Raw genomic sequence first — 24513 nt, 5'->3', positions numbered from 1 at the left:
CTGGGGAGAGGAGGTATGAGAATTAATTCTTCTCAAGGGCTGCTGAGCTGAATCAAGTTGGAGAAGCCAAGCTTGAAACCATCAGAATAAGAAATCAGAATATAAATGAATGTGCCATAGATTTTCATGACTGGGAAAATCTATAGAATGCTCTGAGGGCAAAATTAAGTTGTGCTGAGTGATATATCTCATACTATATTTTTGTTCTTGGGTTAAAAATGTATTTCTTGTAGAACAGATAGATTTTACTAAAAAATTTTTTAAAAAGCACAAAAAAAAAACCACCAAAAAAGCACCAAAACAACAACACCTCAACTGACCCGAAACCCCAACCTCTTCATAAAGAAACCTCAACTCACACATCAGTACTCCTCTCTCTGAAACCTTGAAATAAGTGATTCATGTGCCAGTTTTGGGGAATGACCTAGAACATCTCAGTTCAGGGGCCCCATGGTAAAGATGAAGGAATCTGGAAATGAAGACTGAAATTTGTGAGCCCTGATGTGATCCCAGTTCTGCTGCTGGCTTTGTGTGGTTTGTGAGCAGGTCACCAAGTTCACCAGTGTTCTTTATCCATGTGGAAAATGGAAGTGACTGTACTGGAATGTTACAATTAGCATGGAGGTTGTCTCCCTTAATTTCAGCTGCACCTCGCTGTGAGCTTTCTGTGTCCCAGTGGCAAAGAGAGACGTCCAGACAGAGGCTCTGTTCACCTGTCTATGCAATTAGCTCCAATTAAATGAGCCTAAGACAGATGAATCATCCACATCTAGACACTGGATTGAAAGTGGAAGTGCTGTGGTATGATATAATGAAGGAAATATGAAATGATTTGTTTCTTTGGATGATTTTGAGGAAGCACTTGGCATAATTCAAAAGAGGAGGTGAAAAAAGGTAAAACTGTGCAAAAGCTTCCATCTCATTTATGTTGAAGATGGTCATGAAGAAAACCTTGAACTCCAAGTGAAATGTGAGGAGTTCAAGAAGCAAAATCAAGGAAGATAAATGGGATGTTATCTAAAGAGAAGGTGTTCACAAAGACAAATTGTTGTCTAAGGAAGAGTGACGCGAGGCTTTTAGCTCTAAATATAAATACAGCAGCCGTGCAGATAGGAGGTGATGAACTTGAATAAGGGAATGCAAAATGTAATCAGAGCTAAGGAACAAGAATCTGCACGGTGTGAAGTGTCAGAAAAGGAGCTCAAGTTTGAGGACTGTTGGGAAAGATTTGCGAATGGGGCTGAGAGGGTGGAGTGGGCTTTCTTCTCTTCAAATATTTATTGAAGAGAAGGAGACAAGAGCTCTTTTAAAAGACAGCAAGGAGAATTTAGAAATATACAACAGTGATATTGAGAAGGCTTGGAAGGGAGAAGAAAAGAAAGATGCCAAGGGAAGGAGCATATAATTCATCTGGTATTTTGTAAAATTATTTCAGAGTTATCAGCTAAGCCTGGAGCCAGACCCCACTGGTGGGTGAGTTGGGCAAACTCCCTGAGTAGAGTCAGGGCAGGAGCCAGAGCAGAGGATGGAGAGCAGGGCTGAGAACAGCAGGGCAGTGCTTCCCTCCAGGCAGGTCATGCAAACAAATTGTGCTCTGTGGGTACAAACTGGGCAAAAGCCTGAGCAGAGGAGGTGGAACACAGTTATACCCTGAGCTGTTTTGTTGTACCTCAGTTGTAGTGGCTGATGAAACCCAGAGCAGGCACTGGTTGCCCCTACCAGTTTATTTGGTAAAAGGCTTCATGTAGCAATTAACATTATTTATTTAACCATTTATCCCTCCTGTACAACAAATCCCCTGCCTTCTGGGGAGTGAATTGGAAAGTCAGGTTTTGATCTGACTTCTGCAGCAGCAGCTCCAGAGACTGGTGTTAGAATGTGGGTTTGTAAGCCCTTGCAATGAGTAGCATTGCTCAGTGAATCACAGCAGATTAGATCTTGTCTTTACAGCCTCGTGGGTAACAGCACGCTCACAGGACTGTTTTACTGGCTCACTGCTCTCCCAGAGCTGCATTAACATCGTGCCTCTCTCTGAAAACCTGGATCACACTGCCAGCCCCAACACCTGCTCTTCTTCTTACATTTGCAAAGCAAAGCTGCAGACCAGCCTGAGAGCTGATCTGCTCATGCAGAGGAGGGGCAGGAGAACTCACAGAGCTTTCCCAGCTTTCCATCATTCCTTCCCATCTGTAACAGTTTTTGGAGCAAGGAAAGGAAAAGCTGAGCAGTGGATTTGAGGTCTGCATGACCACAGAAATCCACTGTGTATGGTGAGAAGTTGCAGACTTACCATGCTGAAGGAAGCTGCCCTGCTTGAACCTTTTATTATATGAACAGAGCCCATGAGCTTTGCTCCTGCACTTTTATAAAAGCTGTAAAAACAAAGACAGTCGTGGAGATGCCAGGATTTTCTTTAGGGGACAAGCGTAGGCAGTGTACCCATTTATGTGCTGAAGCAAAATTACTTAATTCTGCTTTAGGGCCCAGATATTGAGACCTTCAAAGAGCATCAGAAAAGTGATTGTTGGGCGAGGGATGTTGAGCTGAATCTATTACAAGAGAAGAGAAAATGTCCAGAAGCTATATGGGACCTTTGGTTCTATTTGATTTCTCTCCATCTTGCCAAGATTTAGAGCCATTAACATTGTGGGAGAGTAAAAGCTCTCAGTTGAGAGCTGAGGATGGGAAGAGATAGGATGATGTTTTGCTTCTGCTGATGGAGAGAACTTTCTGTGCCTTTCTTTCTTCCCTCTATTTGAATTCTCATGATGGTCCACTAAAAACTATAGAGCTGGTGACAAAAAGACAGTGGAGAAATTTGCTTTGTTTCTTTCATTCTCTGACTGCCATATGCTTTGGGGTGGAAAACTGACAATTAATCAGAGAATTTTGGGGTGGAAGAGATGAAGCTTTCAGCTGGCACACAGGTGGAGAGAACCTCTTGCTCACAGACAGGGATAAGAAATGAAATTTAAAAAAAACTGCAAAGAATTCCAGACTTTGGGTGGGAAGGGACCTTAAAGCCCATCCAGTTCCACCTCTGCCATGGCAGGGACACCTTCCACTGTCCCAGGGTGCTCCAAGTCCCATCCACCCTGGCCTTGGACACTTCCAGAGATTGGATTTGGAACAGAAGTCTTCCAATTTTCAAGCATTTTTATTCCATGATTTCTTCTGTAGTGCCTAAACTCTTGCATGTCTGTGTGATATTCATGGGATTTGTGTGATATCCATGGAATTTGTGTGATATCCCATTGAATTGGTGGGATATCCATGGAATTTGTGTAATATCCCATTGAATTGGTGTGACATCCATGGAATTTATGTGATATCTATGGAATTTCTGTGATATCTATGGAATGTGAGTGATACCCATGGAATTTGTGTGATATCCCATGGAATTTGTGCGATATCCATGGAATTTGTGTGACATCCAAGGAATTTGGCCCTGACAGGGTGTGATTCATCCCACCTGGATGTTGCCCAGTTCTCATGGCACGCTCCAGGGTCAGTGGGGGCAGAAAGGGGAGCACAGAGTGAGGGTAAATCATGGTTTTGTCCCAGAACTGGGGTGAATCTGCAGGTCTGTGTGTGTTTCTCCACCCCTGAGTGGGGGACCCTGGCAGGCAGTCGAGATGAGCTGTGTAATGTTTCGGTGGCGAAAGTTGTGTGAGATTAATCCAGTGCTGGTGTCAAAATGAGACGTGGAGAAATTGCAATGATACTTCAAATGATCACTAATGGGAATTTTGACAGGAGTTTAAAACGGTAACAATTTTGTGCTAAAGTGGGAGCACAGAGCTTTTCAGTGAAATTCTTGTCATTTTTGAAGTCTGTTTTAAGACCAATTTTCAGTCAAACTACTCTTCATATAAATTAGAGTTCTGCTAACTAGCAGGAGGAGTGGAGTAAGCAGGGAGAAATAAAACCATTTACACATTTCTTAAGTTTTTTTCTATTTTTTGTGGTCCTGAATGCAACTTTTCCTTTTTTTTTTTCTGTTTACCCTTCATTTTTAATATTTCTTAGAGTCCATTTTCAACACACAGGGATATAATGTCTGATAAATTTAGTGAAGAGTTGAGCAACACTTTCATTTCAGTCTGCCAAGAATTCTGTCTCCTTGGCTAGAGGAGTCCAGTGGAAAAAGAGAAGAATCAGAAATAAGTTTTAACCACTGGGAGAAGAGATAATAAATGCACTTGCTGTTCTTTAAATAGCTCTTTAAAGTCTGTAGGCAAAAAACCCTAAGTACAAGATTCTTACTACTAAGAGCATAATAATTTGCCTATTTATTTTTTAGTCAAATCCCAAAGTTTTTTTGTGGAAAAAAGCAATTTACAAGGGAACTTCTTTCATGAACTTTTATCCAGACTGTTCTCCTAAACTTTGGAACAAGGTTAAAGAAACCATTAAGACATCATTAATATTTTCTGTGCTTCACATATACACAGATTTTTTTTTTTCTGCTGCGCTGTTCTCACTTGGAAGAGCAATAAATCTCCCTCAGGAATTAATCTCATTTTAGTAAAATGTGCAATGAAATATTTTGAATTCTGTCCTCTGAAAGAAAAGTTCAGCTTAAAGCATTTTTCATTTGGTCCCAAAATATGATTAGAACTGAGTGTCTCCTTTTAAAAACAACAACAACAAAAAAGCATTAATCTTCAGTTAAACTTCTTCATCCTTTATGTTTTTTTCCCATATTTGACTTTAAAAAAAAGGGGAAAAAGGAAAATAAACCAACAACACTTTTTTGCACCTACTGAGCATCTTTTCCTTAGCCATAATTATCCATAATTGTCTGAAATCATGGAGCTGCTCTCAGCCTGCTTCCCAGGTCTTCCCCATTCAGCCTCCCCCTGGATGTATTTCATCCTGCCAACTTTAACTTTCTGTCCAAAGAGTGGCACAAAGTGCTGAAACTTAATTTTGATGTTTGGCTCCATTAAATGAAGAGAGGCAGGTGCTTCCTCCAGGGTTATTCAGAGCTCTCCAGCTGCAGACATTGTCTGTGTCCCTCATTAAAAGATGAACCTGAAATCCTTTTCCCCTCTCATTGGGGATGTTTTTGGTCTCATCATTTTTGATCTCATCATTTTTTGGTTGTTGCAAACAGCATTTTCATGTTGTTGCAATGAGTTGAGACTTCCACAGTGGTGTTCTCTTGGGAGGAGTCAGTAAATGTTCCCCTCCCAGGCATTTGCTCCAGGGTTTGCTTTTCCTTTGCTGTTGTTCCATGTGGCTCCTAACAAGTTTAGTTTGCTGCCTGGAATTGCAAGTGTGAAGTTGTCTGCGGGAGTTTCCCTGTATTTCACCCACATGTCCGGTTTAATCAGCTCTCTGTCTGTCTCTGTGAATTGCTCTAAGTATAAATTCTTTTGTTGTCTGTCTAACCACATGATTTACTTCCACTCCTCGTGCAGCTGCCTTGAGTGCAGGTAATTGGGAACATCAGCACTTAGAGAAATACCCCCGCTTCCCTGTGCCTACAAAGGTTATATTTATTAATACAAATATAACAGAGCTTTTGATGGATTCATGTGCAGAACCTTCTTTGAATGCAGACATAGGATTTGATAAATGCAGCAATGTGGTTGTAGTTTTTTTTAGGTGTGTAAATCTCACCCAATGGCTGAACAGAGTGGAATCATTCCTTTACACAGCCAAATGAATATTTAATATATGTCCAAGTCTTGGTTTTCAGAACTGCTCCCACATCTGTCTTCACAATTATTATCTGATTCTACATTTAATTAAGACATGACTAAACCCCTTTTGACTGAGTTACTGCAGAATCACACCTCATATTTTTATGTTTCATTGCTATGATTCTTTTTAATTGAATGTAAATCATGCTCAGGCCTGTGTTCTGCAAAGTGCTGCTGAACATTAATGCTGCTCTGACTGAGAGCTATGCTCCATAGAGCTGGCAGGGAGGAAATAAACTTAATGGACTCGATATTATACTTCTTTTAAAAAATCATTTAAAAATGAGCCCAGCATGGCCAGCAGTGACCCCCATAACCCAGTGGCCTCTGCCAAGCAACTGGCCCTTAGAAGCAGTTCTGCAATTAACTGCATGCCAGGGCTGGGATTGCCAGAGCAAATCACATCAGCAGCCTGGCTCTGGAGTATCTCCTGTGACAGAGCCCAGCACCAGCTGTTCCACAGAAAGATCAAAATATTCCCCTGGTGGAAAATCATGACATAATCTGCCCGCTGGGGTCGTTCCTTTCTGCGTCTGAGCTGTGGAGCATGCTGGGAGATGGAAAGATTGATCTCTGCTATTTTATTGCCTTATCTAAAGTAACTTTGAATCTCCTCAAAAAGATGAACAGTTCTGATTTTGTTGGTTTTTTTCAACGCTGTCTCAATGCCATTTTGCTGCTGTGGGTTGCGTAAAGGAATGTTGCTCTGATTTAATTTGTATTTCCTTCCAGTTTCTGGGGTTTTTTCCATTTCCTATTTGCAGGATTTCAATGCCATTTTACCCTCCTTAATCTTTTATATCTCTGTTGTGATCTATTTAATTATGTCCTGGTCTTGTCAGTTTTAGCTCTTGCCTCAGTTTCCATAGATCAGATGAAGCCAAGGGAGTTTGGAGCTTCCAAGCAGGAAAATGGTTTTTGTCATGGAGATGCACCTTGCAAAGATCTGTCCCAAACCTCCCAAACCAGGTGACATTTGTGACCTGTCTCAAATCTCCATAAGGATTATGCTGACAGAATACAGAGCATGACTAACTTAAGGATCTAGACATCACATCTTAAACAAAAAACAAACGGCTTTTAGCAACAGGGATACATGTGATGCTGTTCCGTTTTTTATTATTGTAAGTATTCAATATTCAATTACCATGGTGGGATTCTTGAGGCCAGGAGCTGCCCTTTCAGCTCAGGGCATTCCATAATTCCACCACACCACCCTTGCAGGAGCCAGCAGATGCACCAGAGCACTTAGAAACTCCTCTTTATCGTTACTGTCACTTCTTTTCCTTTCCTTCCCTCAGATGATCACTCAAGAGTGAGACTGCAGCTGCTGGATGGGGACCCTCACTCCGACTACATCAATGCCAATTACATCGACGTAAGGCTCCTGGACATCCCCCTGTGACAAACCCTCCTGTGACAAGCCTGATTATGAATTTGGTGCCTCCGACACAGGGACAGGCTGTGGATGTGAGATGAGTGGCAGCTGAACGTTGTACAAACGCTGTGTTGTGACAGGGAGAAGGTTCTCAGTCTCCAGTTTATTTTGTCTGACCAATCTGGGCAGATGGAGATTTCCTGTGTTTGACAGATCCACCAGCAGAAGTGGGACGTGGGCTTAGATGATGGATGCAGAAATCAATATCAGCCCCTCACAATAGCATTAGTTGATATCAGAGACTTGCCAACCACTCACAAAGTTGTGGTGCAGAAGGCATGTATGTAAACAGATTGACTTTTTTTAAACTGTTCTAAAATGACATTGGAAAAGCAGCCTCTGTCTCACACACAGTGATCCAATCTATGAGGATTTCTTCAACACAGCTCTTAAGTCACAGCAAAAGGAAATGTTTAGAATAGTTTCTTGAAAAGATAAAATATGCCCTAGAATTTTCGCAGAGACAAATTCATACCTTTCTTCTTTTCAAACAAGAAGATGCAGTGTTTTGCTGATCTGTTTTCAGTGTTACCCTCAGGTAACTCAGGATTTGTGTTTCTTTGTGGAAGTAGTTTAAAAGTGCCCCATTCCTGTCTTATCTTTGGCAAGAAGAGATTGTGTTATACATCTGAGGGAGATGCCCTTCCTTAAAATCTCTTAGGGCCAGCCTCATTCATTCATTCATTCATTCATTCATTCATTCATTCATTCATTCATTCATTCATTCATTCATTCATTCCATAACCAGTTAATTATAGTATATTACATAATTATACACTGTCCAGAGGGCAGCAGTTGGCACCTGGAAAGTATCAAATCCCTGGTGGGCTTTGTCTGAGCCGTGATTTCACAGACATTTATCTATTTTCATTTTTTTTTCCAGGGGTACCATCGGCCTCGCCATTACATTGCAACTCAAGGCAAGTTCACTCTTGTATGTCTAAATATTTGTAAACCCACTGCTGGTTTGCACTGTTGTAGGAGTTTTTTGTGGGGTGACATAATCTGTTTTGGGGAACACCTGAAAATTTGTTATTTGGGTATCATTGAAGGGGTGTCAGGGACAGATAAAGGTGATACAGAGACTCCATCATCAGAAGGCATGAAAAGGCACTTTATTATTAGAAATTCACAATTCTTATAGAAACAATTGTGGACCTAAGACCTGATTGGCCTTTAGGAATCTTCTCTCACCTGTTGGTCAAAAAGGGACAACTCCTTCTTGTAGACATCTTTAATAAACAGAGATTGCCTGCCAAGTGTTATTATTGAGATAATAATTGTTTTAATTCTGTCTCTGAGCTTTCTCACAGCTTCCCAGGAAAATCCTGGGAAAGCTGTGTCTCTCTCTGCTCAGAGGATATGTAATTACTACATATGGGCAAAAGAGGGAAGGATATAGAATTTTCCAAGATCTTTATGGCACTCAGAGTTAAAACCTCAGCTGCAGGAATAGAAAATGCCACAGACTTAGAGGTGGCAGCACAGCCTAGAATGTGTCATTTGTGCATGAAATATGAAAGGACAACTACAGGGGACTCTGTGGGTCTTGGGTTTACCCTGCTTGAGGAGGGCAGTGTGAATAAGCTGTGACTGATGAGCCATTGAGAGGAGCTAGTAAGAAATGCATTTGAACATCATCTTCTGTAAGTCACCTGAAGAGTTTCTGATAAGAAATAAGGTCAGGGAGAGGCTCTAGGCTGACAGACCTCTTGTGAGCACTGGTTGGTTGGCTATTGGAACCTGAAATTTTTATGGGGGAAGCTTCAGAAAAGAGCAAATTTCTGCATGTTTCCTTCCTCCTTCATAATTAATCAGTATTGAACCGTGAAGTGGTGTGCTGCATCAGGTGTGAATTGCAACACACCTTAATACAGCTGCAGTGTGGGGTACATCCTTGTCCCATCACTCACACACAGTTTCCTACTGGGGCCATCCTTCTGTTGCCACCATGCTGGAACCTCAAATAGCTGCTGTGAGGAAGGGTCTGACCCCTCAGAGAGCTCAGGCTGTTCGTGTCTGTAACTCTGAATGGCACAGGGATGCTCTGAGAGACAGCAGGATCCTGAGGGAGCAGCACAATGGCTGGAGAGCAGCTGGAAGGGGTTATTGCCATTCCATGCACTCTCTTGAGATGTCCTTTTTGTGTTCTCTCCTGCCCCAGGGCCGATGCAGGAGACAGTGAAGGATTTCTGGAGAATGATTTGGCAAGAAAACTCTGCGAGCGTTGTCATGGTCACCAACCTGGTGGAGGTGGGCAGGGTAAGGTGCCAGTCCCAATGTGAAACCAGACCAGGGCTGGCTTTAACACAGAGCTGCTGCTCAGGAGAGCTCAGCAGCAAAATGCCTGTTGCTTCCTGCAGGAAGGGAATGAATTCAGCCTCTCTGGGTTTTGTAGTACTTAGCTGCTTCCCTTCTAGCCTAATAAGGATGGTGTTCCTGCTGTAAGTCTGGGCTTTGGCACTGTTATACACATTTATGCTGGCTCAGAAGCTGTCTCCTTCCTCAGTACAGAAGGAAAAATGTACTTCTGTAATAGTTATTCCTTATCTGATGATTTGAATACACCTCTAAAAGTCCAGAGGAGGGAGGATATGGGACTGGTGCTCCAACTACCAAATGACCTCTTTGCATGAGAGTCCAAAGCCTGGAGTTCCTGAGGTCACTGTTCCTGGGGGTTTTTGGGGATCCTGGGACCACCCAGCAGTGTTGGCCTCCCAAACAGCCACCAATGCCCCTTCCTGCACTGACCTGGAGCAGACATCCCTGTGTCAGCACAAGGCAATTCCCAAAGCCCCTCATGGGGCCAAACAGGGATAAATCAAAAGGTGTAGGCTGGACCTCAGGAAACAAGAAGGCAGAATGTCTGGGGTGGCTTTTCCCAGCATGGTTTTTGTTTTAGAGATGTTCTCAGCCAGAAATCGGAGTTCTTAAAAAAATTTGTCCTGATGTTTGTCACTTTCCATTGCTTTGGTACTAAGAAAAATTTAAATTCTCGTTTACTCAGAGCCATTAGTAATTCAGCTGCTTTGTGTTTGATTTCCCTTAGATCTCATGGTTGAATGCCAGCTGCTTCTGTTCATTTATTACTATTTATTCTATTTTACCTTCTACTGACACTTCAGTTCTGAATAAATGCCTCTGTGTAAAAGAAAAAAAAAAACAAAACTCAAACAACAAAAAACCCACAACAAACCTGCATTAATCATATTTAATATTTATAAAACCTCTTTCAATTATGACTGGAACTGGAACATGAAGCCTGCTTTGCTGCAGCTAATTGCTTCAGCTTTAGGTATTGTTCCACTCTTCATGCTAGAGCATTTAATAACCTGATAGTCTTTGTTAGCCTAAATATCCCTTCTGGAGCTTCACAGCCTTGCTTTTATTTCTTTTTGGTGGTTTTGCACATGGCTCATAGAATTGGCTAAGCTGGGATATGTTTACCTGCTCAGGAGATTTCTCTCTTGAGCCTTAGCTGAAGCCTGTCACAGCTGGTAAAATGCCAAGTTTGTGTCCACATCTGATAAAGAAAGCTCAGAGTCAAACAAATTTAGTGCCTCAACATGTACCCCACAATCCCCATGAATTGAAGTTCTTTGGCTAAACAGAGAGAGGTGAGAATTACAGGAGCAGTAGCAAAGATTTTTCTCAAAAGGGATGCTGGTGGTGACTGTCAGGTGTTCTGTACATCTGATATGGGCCAGACATGTATGGAAATTCAAAGCAGATTTAAAAAAATAAATCTAAATGCATCCTTTGCATTTGTATGGACAACAAAGGGAACTTTAAAAAAAAAGTCCTGCCTGTGGTTTCTATGTATGGTAAAGGAATTTTGGTCTAATTTATACAGTTAATTTTGGCAACTCTGCACATCAGAAAAAAAACCCAATTTTCATTGGCTCCAGCTTGAAAGAGGAGGAAAATGTAGGTCAGCTGTGACTCAAGTTGAACTAGTTCCTCTCAATATTTTCCTTCTGCCCCCAGGTGAAGTGTGTTCGATACTGGCCAGATGACACAGAGGTCTATGGAGATATTAAAGTCACATTAATTGAGACAGAGCCACTGGCAGAGTATGTCATACGTACCTTCACTGTCCAAAAGGTAAGGAGGTCTTCAGGCAGCTGAGCTTGTGACACACTTTATTTGTGTTCAGAAACTCTGGGAAGCACATCCAGAACGCTCTTGGAGGTGGGAGCTGTGCTATTTGGACAGGCTTCACTTCAGCAAACTCAATTTTTGACAGGGATTCCATTTTTGGACAAATGATTTTACAGGAACATCTTGATGCAGCCACGAAAGTAGAATCCACAGTGCATAAAGTTTAACTGCATCCAAAAGGCAGCAGATAGCTGATGGTATGCCAGGAATAATAACTGCCTTGTTTTATAGTGGCAAATGGCTGAGGAAAAAAGGTACCACTTAAACTGATGCCAGATAGGGTCCCCTTTCATCAGAAATGAGAATATAATAAGAGCAAGAGTATAAAAAACTATCCCCAAACCAGCAGGATTTGGAAGATGTTGTTACTTGTAATTAGAAATTGGAAGTCTAAGTGTCAGAATACTCCAGGTCTGTCCGAATTACTTTCCAAACACTCAGTAAGTGGTTTTAAAGCCTTTCCAAAATTTCTGCTCAATGAACTTCAGCCACACTGGGAATATTGTTTCAGTTTTCTGATACATCAACTCCATATTCCATTAAATCATTGAAAAACTTGGTGAGAAATGCTAATGCCAAAATCTGACAGGTTAGAGGAGCTGCTGCTGGATTCCACCCACAATTCCTGTACAATGAAACACAGGCGACTCAGGGTTGTGGGTTACCCTTTGCAGGGCAGATGAAGGTGTTATTTTCCCACAACGTGATTTCAAAGATGTGTTGATACCAACAGCTTGCTCTCTCTAGAAAAGATGGTTCTGGGTACCAACTCCTGCCCTTTTCACTGCCAGCAGCATCTCAAACTGAGAATTTTTGGCAGCAGATGGCAAAAAATCTGCTGTTACCTGGGGCATGCCCACTCTTGGCATGTTCATTCTCCAGGCTCTTGCTTCAATGCCTCAAAGAGGTTTTAAGAGTGAATTTTTGGTGGTTTATGGCTGTGGGTAAACACAGCCATGGAGTGCTAGGGCTGAGGTCACCCTGATGAGGTGGGTGTGAGCTCTGAGAGCACAGGTTGGAACTGAAAACCTGCACCCACCTTCCCAGCCCTCAGGTGAGTGTTACCCACTGGGAGCTGGAATTTGGCTGAAAATGTTCTTTAGAGTGAAAAGCAGCTTGGGACACGTTTCCATGCATAGTGAGAGCTCAGTGCTCGTTATCCCTCTGCACAAGGGAAGGCAGCAGGGAGCAGGATATGATGACTGGAGTCTGATGGTGTTGCCCGATAGATAAAGGACACAAAACTCGGATAAGTTTTGTGCGGTGCTTTATTAAAGGGCCCGGGAGCCTGTGGACTAACGTCCCAAATCAGAGCCCCAGTTTCACTTACAGGTGCTTCCCTTTTATATACATGCAATTCACAACAAAGTCTCCAAGAAACAGTCCCCTTGCCAAGCGACAGACCCTTGTAATACATTCCTTAGTTCACAAACAAAATCATAAATCTTCTGCTTGTCTTATTGTATGCTGCCTCCAAACAGGTTAGCATTCTTACTTTCCTACCCTGGTTTAAATGTTTATTAAGTTCCTAAGACTACCTGCTAAGTTACACACAGAACTCAACACATACTATCAACGGCTACAAAACTGTTTTTAACAAACCAATTCACACACAACTCATAGCTAAACTGTAATTAAACATTTCGCTAAATTTCATTTCTTTTTCCAACAATGGGAGAGAAATAGAGGCTGTGTTGTCTCCTCAGAAAGGCTACCATGAGATCCGGGAGATTCGGCAGTTCCACTTCACCAGCTGGCCGGACCACGGCGTGCCCTGCTACGCCACGGGGCTGCTGGGCTTCGTGCGCCAGGTGAAGTTCCTCAACCCCCCCGAGGCAGGACCCATCGTGGTGCACTGCAGGTAGGCCTGCAATAAACATGTGTCACCTGTCCTTCCTAACGTTGTTTCAGTGATCCCCACCCGGTATCGATTAATTTCCTTGTTAAGCTCTAATCGCAATGTATGATCTTTGCTAACTACATTTCTGACTTAACCCCTTGATTAATTTAAGCTCTTAATTAAAATATATCGCTTTCACTATTTTACTTGCATTCCTAGCTCAGCCCCTTGACTCATCACCAGGAAACAAACATTTTTCTTCCCTAAAGTGGCAGATCTGGAGCCAAGCTGGCACGAGTTGGAGATGATGGGAGTAGGTCAGAGAGGGCCTTTCAAATATAGAAGCCCCCACAGTGGTCTGTGCTCTGTTGGATGCTCATAGCAGAGCTGGGGAAGTGGTGAATATCTGGGACAGCCATTCCAGCCCTCAAACCTCATGTGGCAGAATGGACAAGGCCAACACAAAGGGAATTTTAAAGCAACTTTGCTTCTCTGTACCCCCATGTAGTGTGCCAGCATTGAAGGCCTCACCTGGTCTGGTGGAAGGTGTCCCTGCCCACAGCAGGGGAGTTGGAACTACACCATCTTTAAGGTCCATCCAACACAGACCATTCCATGATTTTATGGTTTTATGGTCAGAAATATTTGTCTGGCTGAGCCTGGCTGACAGCCCTTGGGCACCTTGGCTTCCTGAAAGCCCAGGAGTTGGGTGAGAATCTCAGATTAAAAACTTCCAGCTAGCAAAATTCCAGTGGCTTCCAGCTGGCAAATAAAAGGAGTTAAATGACTTCAAATTCTACAAAACCAGAGTTTGGGTTTGTACTAGCAGCTGTGTCTGCAGGGCTCTGGGTATGTGAGAGCTAAAGAAGATGTGGTTTGAACACAAGGCTAGAGAGCAGAGCTGGCTGTCCCAAAACCTCACCCCTAATCCATTCTATCCACAGGGAATTGCCTCTAGTTCCCACTCTGTGTCTTGAGAAAGAGAGAGAAAATACATCCCACAACTACTGCAAAAAGGAAAATCAATTAAATCTTATCTTTTCTAAGCAGTTTTGGATTGGGTGGGTGTTTTGTTTTGTTGGATTTTTTTTAATTTTTCTTTTTTTAGCAAGCAGTGAGTCAGTTTTATAATCAAGTAAAGCTAAGCCTGAGGAGCTGGCAGAAGAGATTTCATTTACAGCTGAGGGCCTGAGTTTGCTGCTTTGGTGCCATGGTACGGGGCTGGCCCTGGAAGGTGTCTGAACCTGACTCCTTGTCACCAAGAAAGCAAGGAGAGATTTTTCATCCTTCCCATTTTAATGAATAAATGCCATTTCCTCTACGTTATTTATCTGCTTTTGAATTTTAATGACTTGCTTTAAGTGGTAATTACCAAATTCTCCCCACTGATGCCTGGCTGGATAATATCACTGTTCGATATTTATGAAGTGCCAAGATCCTCTAAATATAGAACTGCTAAAACTATTTGTTAAAATTCTGAAAAGCTGAGAGATAAAGGGAGAGGAAATGCCACTTATTCATTAAAATTCTGCAAATGAAAAATATCTTCTCACTATTCAGCAGTTGATTAATCTGGTCCATTAATTTATGGTCATTCATATCTCCTTGCTTTCGGCTCTGGTGGAGTTTTCAGTGCAGCTGAAGTTTCCCTGGTTTGAGCAGAGTTCTGCTTCCTTCAGAGTAATGTGAAGAGACTTCTGCTCTCTCCATCCTTCACACCTAAGCAGCTTGGCTGATTTCCCAGAGGGGAAGGAGGACATGATGACAACAGAGTTTTGCAGGAGATGGCCCCGTTCTCACAAGCAGTGGGGAGCTCTGAACTGAAGGGTTGCAGCAGCCTCGAGCTCCTTGCTCTGAGATTTACAATCCATAACTTCATGACTTCAAATCACCCTCCTCAGGATCCAAACTCCTCTGGATTCCAAAGGGAGAAAAAGTGTTTGAGGTGGAGGACTGAGCTCCTTTCTCTGGGATTTACAATCCATAACTTCCAATCACCTTCCTCAGGATCCAAACTCCTCCTGATTCTAAAGGAAAAAGAAATATTTGAGGTGAAGGACTGAGCTCCTTTCTCTGAGATTTACAATCCATAACCTCAAATCACCCTCCTCAGGATTCCAAAGGGAAAAGAAGTGTTTGAGGTAGAGGACTGGGCTCCTTTCATCATGCCCACTGGGGTAAATGTATGCATGCCTTCTAGAGAGTCCCAGGGAAGGAAATTTCTGGAATTGTGTCTGTTTGCAACCAAGAGGCTGCTCTCCCCTGTGTGATGAGAGGTGTGCAGGTGACCTGACCTGTAAAACTATAATGATTACTTTTGCAATATTTTGTTGATGTTCAATAACACAAATCTTTTTCTTTCTGCTTCCCTTTCAAGAAGTACTATTTCCCCTCATTCTCTTCAATCCTACAGCAGAAAAATGAATCCTGCAGGGATCAGGAGCAGCTCCCAGGAGAAGACAGCAGTGTGTGTGCTGCTGTTATTCTCTCCTCCACAGAGCCCTGCCTCTCCACAGCCCCTTGGTCACACAAATCCTCCTTTTTTTTATCTTTTGCAGTGCTGGGGCCGGGAGGACAGGGTGCTTTATTGCCATTGACATCATGCTGGACATGGCAGAGAACGAGGGCGTGGTGGATATATTCAACTGCGTGCGAGAGCTGCGCTCCCAGAGGGTCAATTTGGTGCAGACAGAGGTGGGTGCCAGCAGCTCTCCCTGCTCCAGTGATGCTTTCCTGTCAGCTTCTCTGCCCAGCAATTCATGAAGCCAGCACTGGCTCGCTCTGTGCCTTGATTATGCAGAGCTTTTGGTGGCCAAACATGCCCAGATTTGCACTGAATCAATTCCCTGGCAGCTACTCGGGGCCTCCAAGACAGGAGGGCAAACCTTGGAGTTGAGGTCTGTGCATTGCTGATTAATTTTATTCTCATAGTAGGAAAAAAAGAGCTCCTGAAGCCTCTCATGACTCATTCATAGGAACACTGCAGGCCCCAGTAGAACCTAGTGTGTATCAATTACAAGCTAAGCAAACAAAACGTCTTTGGTTCAAGCTTTGGGTGCTGATTAAGCAAGGTGCTCCATCACACAGTGTCTGGCAGCTGCACAGACTCCTGTGGAACTGTATCCTGTTGCACAGGTTTTATGTGTGTCCCTTACTCCCTTCCCTTCCTGAGGGACAGGACAGCAGCCTGGAACAGAGAGGGGCTGTTAACTTTGTTGGACTTCCCATGTTTACTTTAGGGAAAGAGTTTTACCCAAAATACCCAGAACCCAGAAGAAACCTGTTCTGTACAGTTGTGCCAGAGAAGGTTAAATTGTATATTATGAAAAGTTTCTTCATTTAAAGGGTTGTCCAGCCCTGGCACAACTGCCCAGAGCAGTGGTGGAGTCACCATCCCTGCAAGGATCTAACAGACATGCAGATGTGGCACTTGGGGATATGTTCAGTGATGAATTTGGCAGTTCTGGGCTGGATTCAGTGATTTTAGAGATCTTTTCCAGCCTACACAATTCTGTGATTCTCTGGTGTTATTGGAGGTGACCATTGCCTTGTGGACAGAGAGGATTTACACCCTGATCTCCTCCTCAGCCCACCCCCATTTTGTCCCAACGTTCCTGAGAGTGCCAATTCCCCATTTTCCTTGTAAATCCGAAATGAACACGTGAGACCTCTCATTCAATGACGGATGAAATATGCTCACAAAGCTGTCACACGGCGCACTGTGTAATTTGTCTCCACGTGAAACAGAGCCAAATATGCATATTGGGCATGACTTAAGAAAAAATGAAGAGTGATATTTCATGATCTGTATTAAAATGTGCTTTCAATATTTCCTCCCCTGTGCAGGAGCAGTATGTGTTTGTCCATGATGCCATTTTGGAGGCATGTCTCTGTGGCAACACAGCCATTCCAGTCTGTGAGTTCAGATCCATATATTACAACATCAGCAGACTGGATCCACAGACCAATTCCAGCCAGATAAAAGATGAGTTTCAGGTAATTTCATATGTCTCAGTCACTGCAGTTGGTGTATTGAAGGTGTTTAATCAATTTCTGTGTGTTTCTTTGTGATTTCCAGCAGAGCAAACAAGGGGGACACTGAGCCAAGGTCTGATTTCAGTTGATTTTTGTTGTTATACTACTGGGTCAGGCAGAAATTTGTTTTTGAGCATGGACTATTCAGCCTTCAGCTAGGAAAAAATTGTCCCCATCACTCCAGTAGAGCAAGGGTACTAATTTTCACACATAATGTTGTACTTATTTTAATGAGTATTGTGTTGTTCGTTTCCTTCCATAATTTATACAGAAACATTTATGCCTCAAGGTGCCTTATTATCCATTCTTGTGGCTCATATGGTGCTTCCAAGCTTTGACAATCAACTTGTTGACAACCTTCCATGCAAGAGAGAGAGGGAGCTCAGTGAGCAGTATTTTGGCTATTGCTAATTTTCAATTAAATGTAAATGAATCAGTTCACTGCAGATGTTTTGCCAGGTACCTGGTGATGAGACCCAAAATAATGGACAGCAAAACTCACAAGTGCTCCATTAGTGCTCTTTGCCCAGGACAAGCAACAAAATAGGGGCCCCTCCTTTGTTTCCTGTCCCTCTTGCTTATCTCACCCTGCTAAATGGGCTTGGGACACTCCAGCCATGGGCCCTGTGCAGTTGTTCCTCTCACAAAGTGGAGAATTTGCCCAGAATTCTGAACACTGAACTGAGTTTTCCAGTCTTATTCCCTATGAATCTATAATTCTTTACTGTGAGGGTGCTGAGGCCCTGGCACAGGGTGCCCAGAGCAGCTGTGGCTGCCCCTGGATCCCTGGCAGTGCCCAAGGCCAGGCTGGACAGGGCTGGGAGCAGCCTGGGACAGTGGGAGGTGTCCCTGCCCATGGCAGGGATAGAATAGATGGGCTTTAAAATCTCTCCCAAACAAAAACATTCTGTGGATCTGTGATTTTGAGCCAACATCAATTGGCTCAAACTTGTGGGGAATTGCAGCAAGGTGAGTTTGATAGGAAAGAAAGAGACATCTACTATTTGTTGAGGCAACTCACAGTCAGAGTAAAAAGGTGGAGATTGCTTTAATTGCTTTTCCTCTCTCAGGAAAGTGTCTTTTGCAGCAAGAGAATGTCTTTTGGGATCCCCAGCCTGAGTCAGAGGCCTCTTTTCCTCCCTCTCTATGTACAGGGAGAATGTGTGTCTTTTATCCGAAGCCTTACAGGGAATCATCAGGGTTGGTACAGTGAGATAAAGAATGTGGATCCCAACTGATGGCAGCTCAATTAAAAAAAGATCTGGTTCTATCAAGTGATAGCAGGTCTGTAAAAGTGTTTCTGGTTTGACATGGAGTCAGAGCCGAACTTCATCAAATGCTGTTTTAAAAAAACACTATTAAAAACTCAGCCACCGCTTGCTGGGTGTATTTTGTCATGATATGAGACAGGATTTGTCACCTCTGTGCTTGTTCTTTTGAGCTGCCAGGGGCTGGCAGCTCCTGTGGGAAGGAACTGCTCCACTGTGCTTTGCATAAGAGGTTCAGTGTCTGTCTTGTTGTAGAATCTATTTTTACAGGATTTTGGCTCAGAGCGTTCCTCAGCCCTGATTGTCTGGGTTTAATGCAAAAGCTGCTATCTCTGCTGCAATCTTTAGCAACCAGTTGATATAACTATAGATCTGTGCTTGCAGTTTGTGGTATTTAGGTCCCACTGGCCCTGAGGAAAAGCTGGATGTATTTCTCATGCTCTACATGTTGTCTGGACACACAAAGCTCACTCTGGAGAGTTTTTGTAATTTGAATCAGGAACAAGGGAGAGAGAGGAGCAGCATAAAACAGGCAGGAGTAAATCACTAACAAGTCACCTGCCTGATTATCTGCACTGTCAGAGATCTGAGATTTCATGTTGTTTCCCCAGCCAGACTCCCTGCTTTCCATCTCCAGGCAATGCAGAACCTGAATAATTTAAAGCAACTATATTATTTCAAGTTTTTAACTTTGACACATTCTTTTATCTTGGATTGTTTGACCTTCCTCTTTTCTTCATTCATAACCTCTCTGTGGCAGAAGTCCAGCTCTCCATAAGTTTTTTTTTTTTTGATTTGTTGTATTGGCCCCTAAATATTTTGTATTCTTCTGGCTGCAGAGAGTTCACTGTAGGACTCCATGGGCTTTGCTCAGGAAGGGGAGATGCAAAAGTGGAAATACAATGACATCAGACAGCCATTGATCTACCACCACTTAAGCACTGGTGCTAAGATGCATTCACTTTGATTTCTGAGTTTTGATCCTTGCTGACCAACCTGGACTGGTTTGTCAGGAGGCCTCCACAATGGGGAACACAAAAGTAAAATAGATTTAAAGAAACGCAGTTTGTCAAGCTGTGGAAGAGGCAGATAACAGTCAAAGATGACAGCAAGGCCCCAGAGATTAGGGATGACTATGTAAGTGAAGCATCCTATGTGTCACTTCAAAAGGAAAGTAGCAATCTAAGTAATATATAAAACAAATAGACTTTTCTGTTAAAAAAAACCTCAAAATGACATTTTATCTGAGGTTTTTATAAGACAAGTCAGTAGTTTGAGGAATCACCAGAGGCTCTGAACACTCTGCTGGGTGTACAGGGTACACCTGCACAGGACCCACCTGGAGAGGGGAAGGATTTGTGCTTCCACCCTAAGGATGGCAGAAACAGGAGGAGGTTTCACTCCATCACCAGCTCAGAGTTGCATCTTATGCCTGTGACACCTATTTCCAACCTTTAGGAAAGAGCAGGAATGTTATCTAGCTTCTCTGTGGGTTTAGAGCTGGAAATGTTTGGAAGTTGTAGAGTGCTTTCAATTTTTGCTAGAGCTATCAAATGTTTGGGAGAGTTCCTCAGGACAATCTGCAAAACACAGCGTGTTACAACAGCAACAAGCTCCTTAGTGCTTCTTCCTTTTTATCTCTGGGATGCCAAATGTTCTGAAGCTGAGTAACACAGAGTCCCCAGGCAGGTGCAAAGGAGAGCAAAAACCAGGCCTTATTGCAAAAACCTGGCCTTCCTAAGCAGTTACCCCATAATCAGTTACATCCTATTTAAGCACAACAAATGTAATTCAACCAACCCTCATAAACCACCATGTGAGCACGTGATGGTTCTGTAACTTGTTTTTCTACCTCTAATTCAGCTGAGTCACTTTCCCATAGCCCTTTTCTGCTTAGCTGAAGGCCTGAGCTATGAATTTATAAGGCTAACAAGGCCTTTATTTTATAAGTTTTTACCTATATGCAACAGCCAAAGGTCTGCTACTCTGAGTCCCTTCAAAACAAACCTACTGTGCATATGGCAGCTCTGATAGAAGCAGAGGACACAGTCTCAAGCTGCACCAAAGGAGATATAGGTTGGATATCAGGAAAAAGTTTTTTACAGAAAGAGTGATAAAGTTCTGGAATGGCTGCCCTGGGTGTGTTTAACAAAGCCTGGATGTTCTCAGGGCTTTAGCTGGTCACACTGACCCCGAGATGTGTTAGAAAGTCTCTTTTCCCAGCCTGGTGGCCAAAGGAGTCAGAACTCATCAGTTTTTGTTCTCAATTCTTTCTCTGGCCTGCCAAGGTCCGTTCAGCAGGTCAGACAGAGGCACTCAGCCCACTCCTGGGGTGGTGTTATCTTTTTATACTAAAAACTACATGTACATTATTTACCATAACTTCCCAATACCTATCACCTATGTTAGACAGTGAGCTTCTCCTCTAAACCAATCTAAAAGTGCCAACATCACAGCAGAAGATGGAGGCCAAGAAGAAGAAGGAGAAAGGCTGGACACACCCAGATTCCTCCATCTTGCCCTGAGCCCCCATTCTAAAAAACAAAAAAAAACAATTTTTCACCCTGTGATAAATTCACTATCATTCTACTTCAACTCTTTTGACTTGTAATTCTTCATATAAGGTTGGTAATTGTTTTTTCCAAGGGCTAAATCAAAGGCACAGGGGTCTTGGGCTCTGTGCCAAGGTCTCTGAGCCCCCTGGGCAGGGGTTCCAGGGCAGCCAGAGGAATTTCCTGGGTTTCAACAGGATGTGGCACTGGGTACCAGGGTATTATTGTGGGGTTGGAGCTGGGTTGGACTCGATGATCTTGGAGCTCTCTTCCAACCTGGTCATTCTGTGACCCTTGGAGGTGACCTGCGAGGCGCTCAGGCTGTTTGTGTCCTTGTTTCCCAGACGCTGAACATCGTGACGCCGCGGGTGCGGCCGGAGGACTGCAGCATCGGGCTGCTGCCGCGCAACCACGACAAGAACCGCTGCATGGACGTGCTGCCGCTGGACCGCTGCCTGCCCTTCCTCATCTCCGTGGATGGCGAGTCCAGCAACTACATCAATGCTGCGCTCATGGATGTAAGCACTGCTCTGCACGCCCAGCACGGCCTGACACGGGGTTATTCCCTCTCATGATGCTTTTCTGGTCTCGGGGCTTCTGCTGGTCAGAGTGATGCTGAGATGCGTTAGAAAGTCTCTTTACCCAGCCTAGCACTCAAAGAAGGAGTTAAAACTCTTCAGTTCTCATTCTCAAGGTTGTTTATTATTTCTTATCTATAAAATTCTTTCTCCTGTCCAGCCAAGGTCCGCTCAGCAAGCCAGACAGAGGCACATTGACCACCCTCAGGGTAGTGTTATCTTTTTATACTAAAAACTATGTGTACAATATTTACCATAACTTCCTAATACCTATCACCTATGTTAGACAGTGAGCTTCTACTCTAAACCAATCCAAAAGTGCCTCCATCACAGCAGAAGATGGAGGCCAAGAAGAAGAAGGAGAAAGGCTGGACATGCCCCAATTCCTCTATCTTGCCTCTTGAACCTTCATTCTAAAAACCCCAAAAAATCTATTTTTCACCCTGTGACAGACTAATTATGATTCTACTTAGAATTTAGTGGCTTGCAGATCCTCACATAAGGTTGGTAATTTTTTCCATGGGTCAAAATCAAAGTCACAGATGTCTTGGGCTCTGTGTCAAGGTCTCTGAGCCTCCTGGCAGGGGTTTGAGCAATCCAGGACAGCCAGAGGGATGTCCTGAATTCCAACATTCTGGGAGAATGGATCTAAAGAAAAAAAAAACTTACTTAGCTGTAATTTCTGAGTCTGGTATCTCCAAATTGGGCAAAGCCCATGAATTTTCTCTTTGTCACCAAGATATGTCCTCCAGAGTATGGTTATCCCAAGGAAGTGGCCACAGCACCAGCCTGACAGAGTTCAAGAGGCTTTCAGACAACACTTTTGGGCACCCTTGGGGATGGTGCTGTGCAGGGCCTGGAGTTGGGCTCCATGATCCTTGAGGGTCCATTCCAACCCAGCATTTTCTGTTACATGCTGTTATTCTGTGATCACACACCCTAGTGCTGCACCACACTGGTAGAAAATTTTTGGCAAAGGCATCCCTCAGTGTGCAGCCTGAGGCTGGATCACAGAAAGGCAGAATGCACAAAAAAGTGAGGGGACAGCTCCTCACATACATTGGTTTTGTATCCATTGGGAAGAGAAATGTTTGCCAGGTCAGCTGTTTGACAAGGATAATTTGCAGTGTGGAGCAAGTGATTGATATGATCTTATGCAGTTAAGAATGTGGGAGTGCAGGGATCAAATGTGCAAAATATTTTCAGGCTAAAGGATGTGAGTTGAGCTGATGTGACTCTGTCCGAAGGCGTTTTCCCTCGCTTTGTTTATAGCCTGGAATCTCACAGCACGGGTCATTTGTGGAGGATGAATTATGTTGATGGCTTCTTTTTGCTGTGCTGCCTTTGGACACAGATGTCTTTAAAGCCACTAATTATTGCAGTTGGAGTATGTGTAAATATGATCCAGGGTGAAATGCCATCATTTTTTTTCCTGGCAACAGCAGGGTCTCTGTGTTTTAATTTTGTCTATTCTTCAATCTTTGGGAAACAGCAATACTGTTGCATTTAAGATATTCAGTCAAACGGTCACAGAATTTATTTTACATTTTTTCAGCAAGATTGTGATGTTTTCATTGCAAACATGCCTAAGGAAACTTGTTATTTTAAAGTGTGTTTAGTGGTTTTGCACATTTGCAGAAGCACAATCCAGTCTTTGGTTTCTTAGGGATTGGAAATGTTTGTACATTTCAGCCCTCATTACCTCAAATCACTTTGCAAATATTTGGATCTTTCCCCACAAAATTCCAGTGGATTAATTTTTTTTAGTACAAAGCAATTTTTCACCTGTCATTGAAATTCAGCCACTGTGATGTTCTCCGGCTCTCCTTTATCTTTCCATAAAGGATTCAGGAACTTTTGGGGACAAAAATAATCACAGGGGAACAGCCAGAATCCTACATTTTCATGGCTGTTCTTGCTGAGATGTGAAGTCTTGTACTGAGCAGGGACTTTTAGAGGACAACCTCCATCCATCCCATATTGCCCTGAAAGGAGCAAAACTGTCCCTCACCCTCCCCTAAAACAATGGAACATAATCCTTAAAAAATGAGACTTAAGTCACATCATGAGTCAAGTCATGAAGAAGGGATGATAGATTTGTGTTTAATCCATGGGCTTTGGAGAAAAACATGAATTTATGTGTCCCTAACATCATCATTGCCCCATAATCCCACACATGTTCTCTTGCATGAGTAATTCACACCTCTGTGTCACCTTCCCTCTAAAACAGGACAGTGAACCTTGTTCCTCACCTGTAGAAACCTGGGCAGGGTTTCTTTTTCTCCTAAAGGCAAACCCCACAAGCACAGGTGACCTTCATCCAAGAGTTTAGCTAGATTTGCTACTTACACACCATGAAAAAACCACAGCAGGAACATTCTGGTGTTTACCTAAGAGATAAACCTCAGTATTTTATTTGCCACTGTCTTGCCACCACTGGTCTGGTATTTAACAACTTTTGACCCATTCTGGTGTTTCTAGATGTGGAATGCAGAGTGGGAAAAAAATACAAAAGTCTGTTCCAGATGAAAATTTCCCAAGAAATAATTTCATTTTCCTTCTCTGTACATCACTTCCCATCACCCTCCTCACACGTGCACACTCAGAAACCCCTTTTCCCCAGCATGGCCCAGCACTTCCACCCACATCTTCTTCACATGGAGGAGAAAAGGCAAACCCCACAAAGAGCAGCTTAACACTTCAGAATTTTATTATTTGTTATTGAATTTATTATCTTCACTTTAAATCCAAAATTTTATTCTGCTGGAGGGTTTTTTTGCGCTTTTTTGTTTTTGTTTTTTTTTTACCCCAGAATTAGCATGCCTTTTGATTCAAGTCTGCTTCACAGATGTACAGCACAAAGGACTGTGCAGTTTCCAGGCTCATTTAAGCCCTGCCTGCCGTGGTTGGGAAGCGATAAAGTTTTCAGC

At 43.1% G+C, this 24513-nt stretch overlaps 1 protein-coding gene across 5 annotated transcripts in view; it reads left to right on the top strand.

Annotated features, from left to right (window-relative positions):
- PTPRT (protein tyrosine phosphatase receptor type T) overlaps nt 1–24513 on the top strand; it is a 482418-nt gene that overhangs the window by 442031 nt on the left and 15874 nt on the right. For all 5 annotated transcript variants that reach the window (XM_064730049.1, XM_064730046.1, XM_064730048.1 and 2 more), the window contains 8 exons: nt 7013–7089; nt 8033–8069; nt 9314–9411; nt 11137–11253; nt 13017–13171; nt 15709–15844; nt 16997–17146; nt 21350–21523. In XM_064730049.1, the coding sequence (XP_064586119.1) occupies nt 7013–7089; nt 8033–8069; nt 9314–9411; nt 11137–11253; nt 13017–13171; nt 15709–15844; nt 16997–17146; nt 21350–21523 (944 nt within the window). The remainder of the gene's footprint in view (nt 1–7012; nt 7090–8032; nt 8070–9313; nt 9412–11136; nt 11254–13016; nt 13172–15708; nt 15845–16996; nt 17147–21349; nt 21524–24513) is intronic.

The sequence above is a fragment of the Zonotrichia leucophrys genome, chromosome 20 (assembly GCF_028769735.1).
Source record: "Zonotrichia leucophrys gambelii isolate GWCS_2022_RI chromosome 20, RI_Zleu_2.0, whole genome shotgun sequence".
NCBI lineage: Eukaryota > Metazoa > Chordata > Aves > Passeriformes > Passerellidae > Zonotrichia > Zonotrichia leucophrys.
The sequence above is the reverse complement of the archived record's forward strand: the minus strand, read 5'-3'. Positions and strand labels throughout refer to the sequence as shown.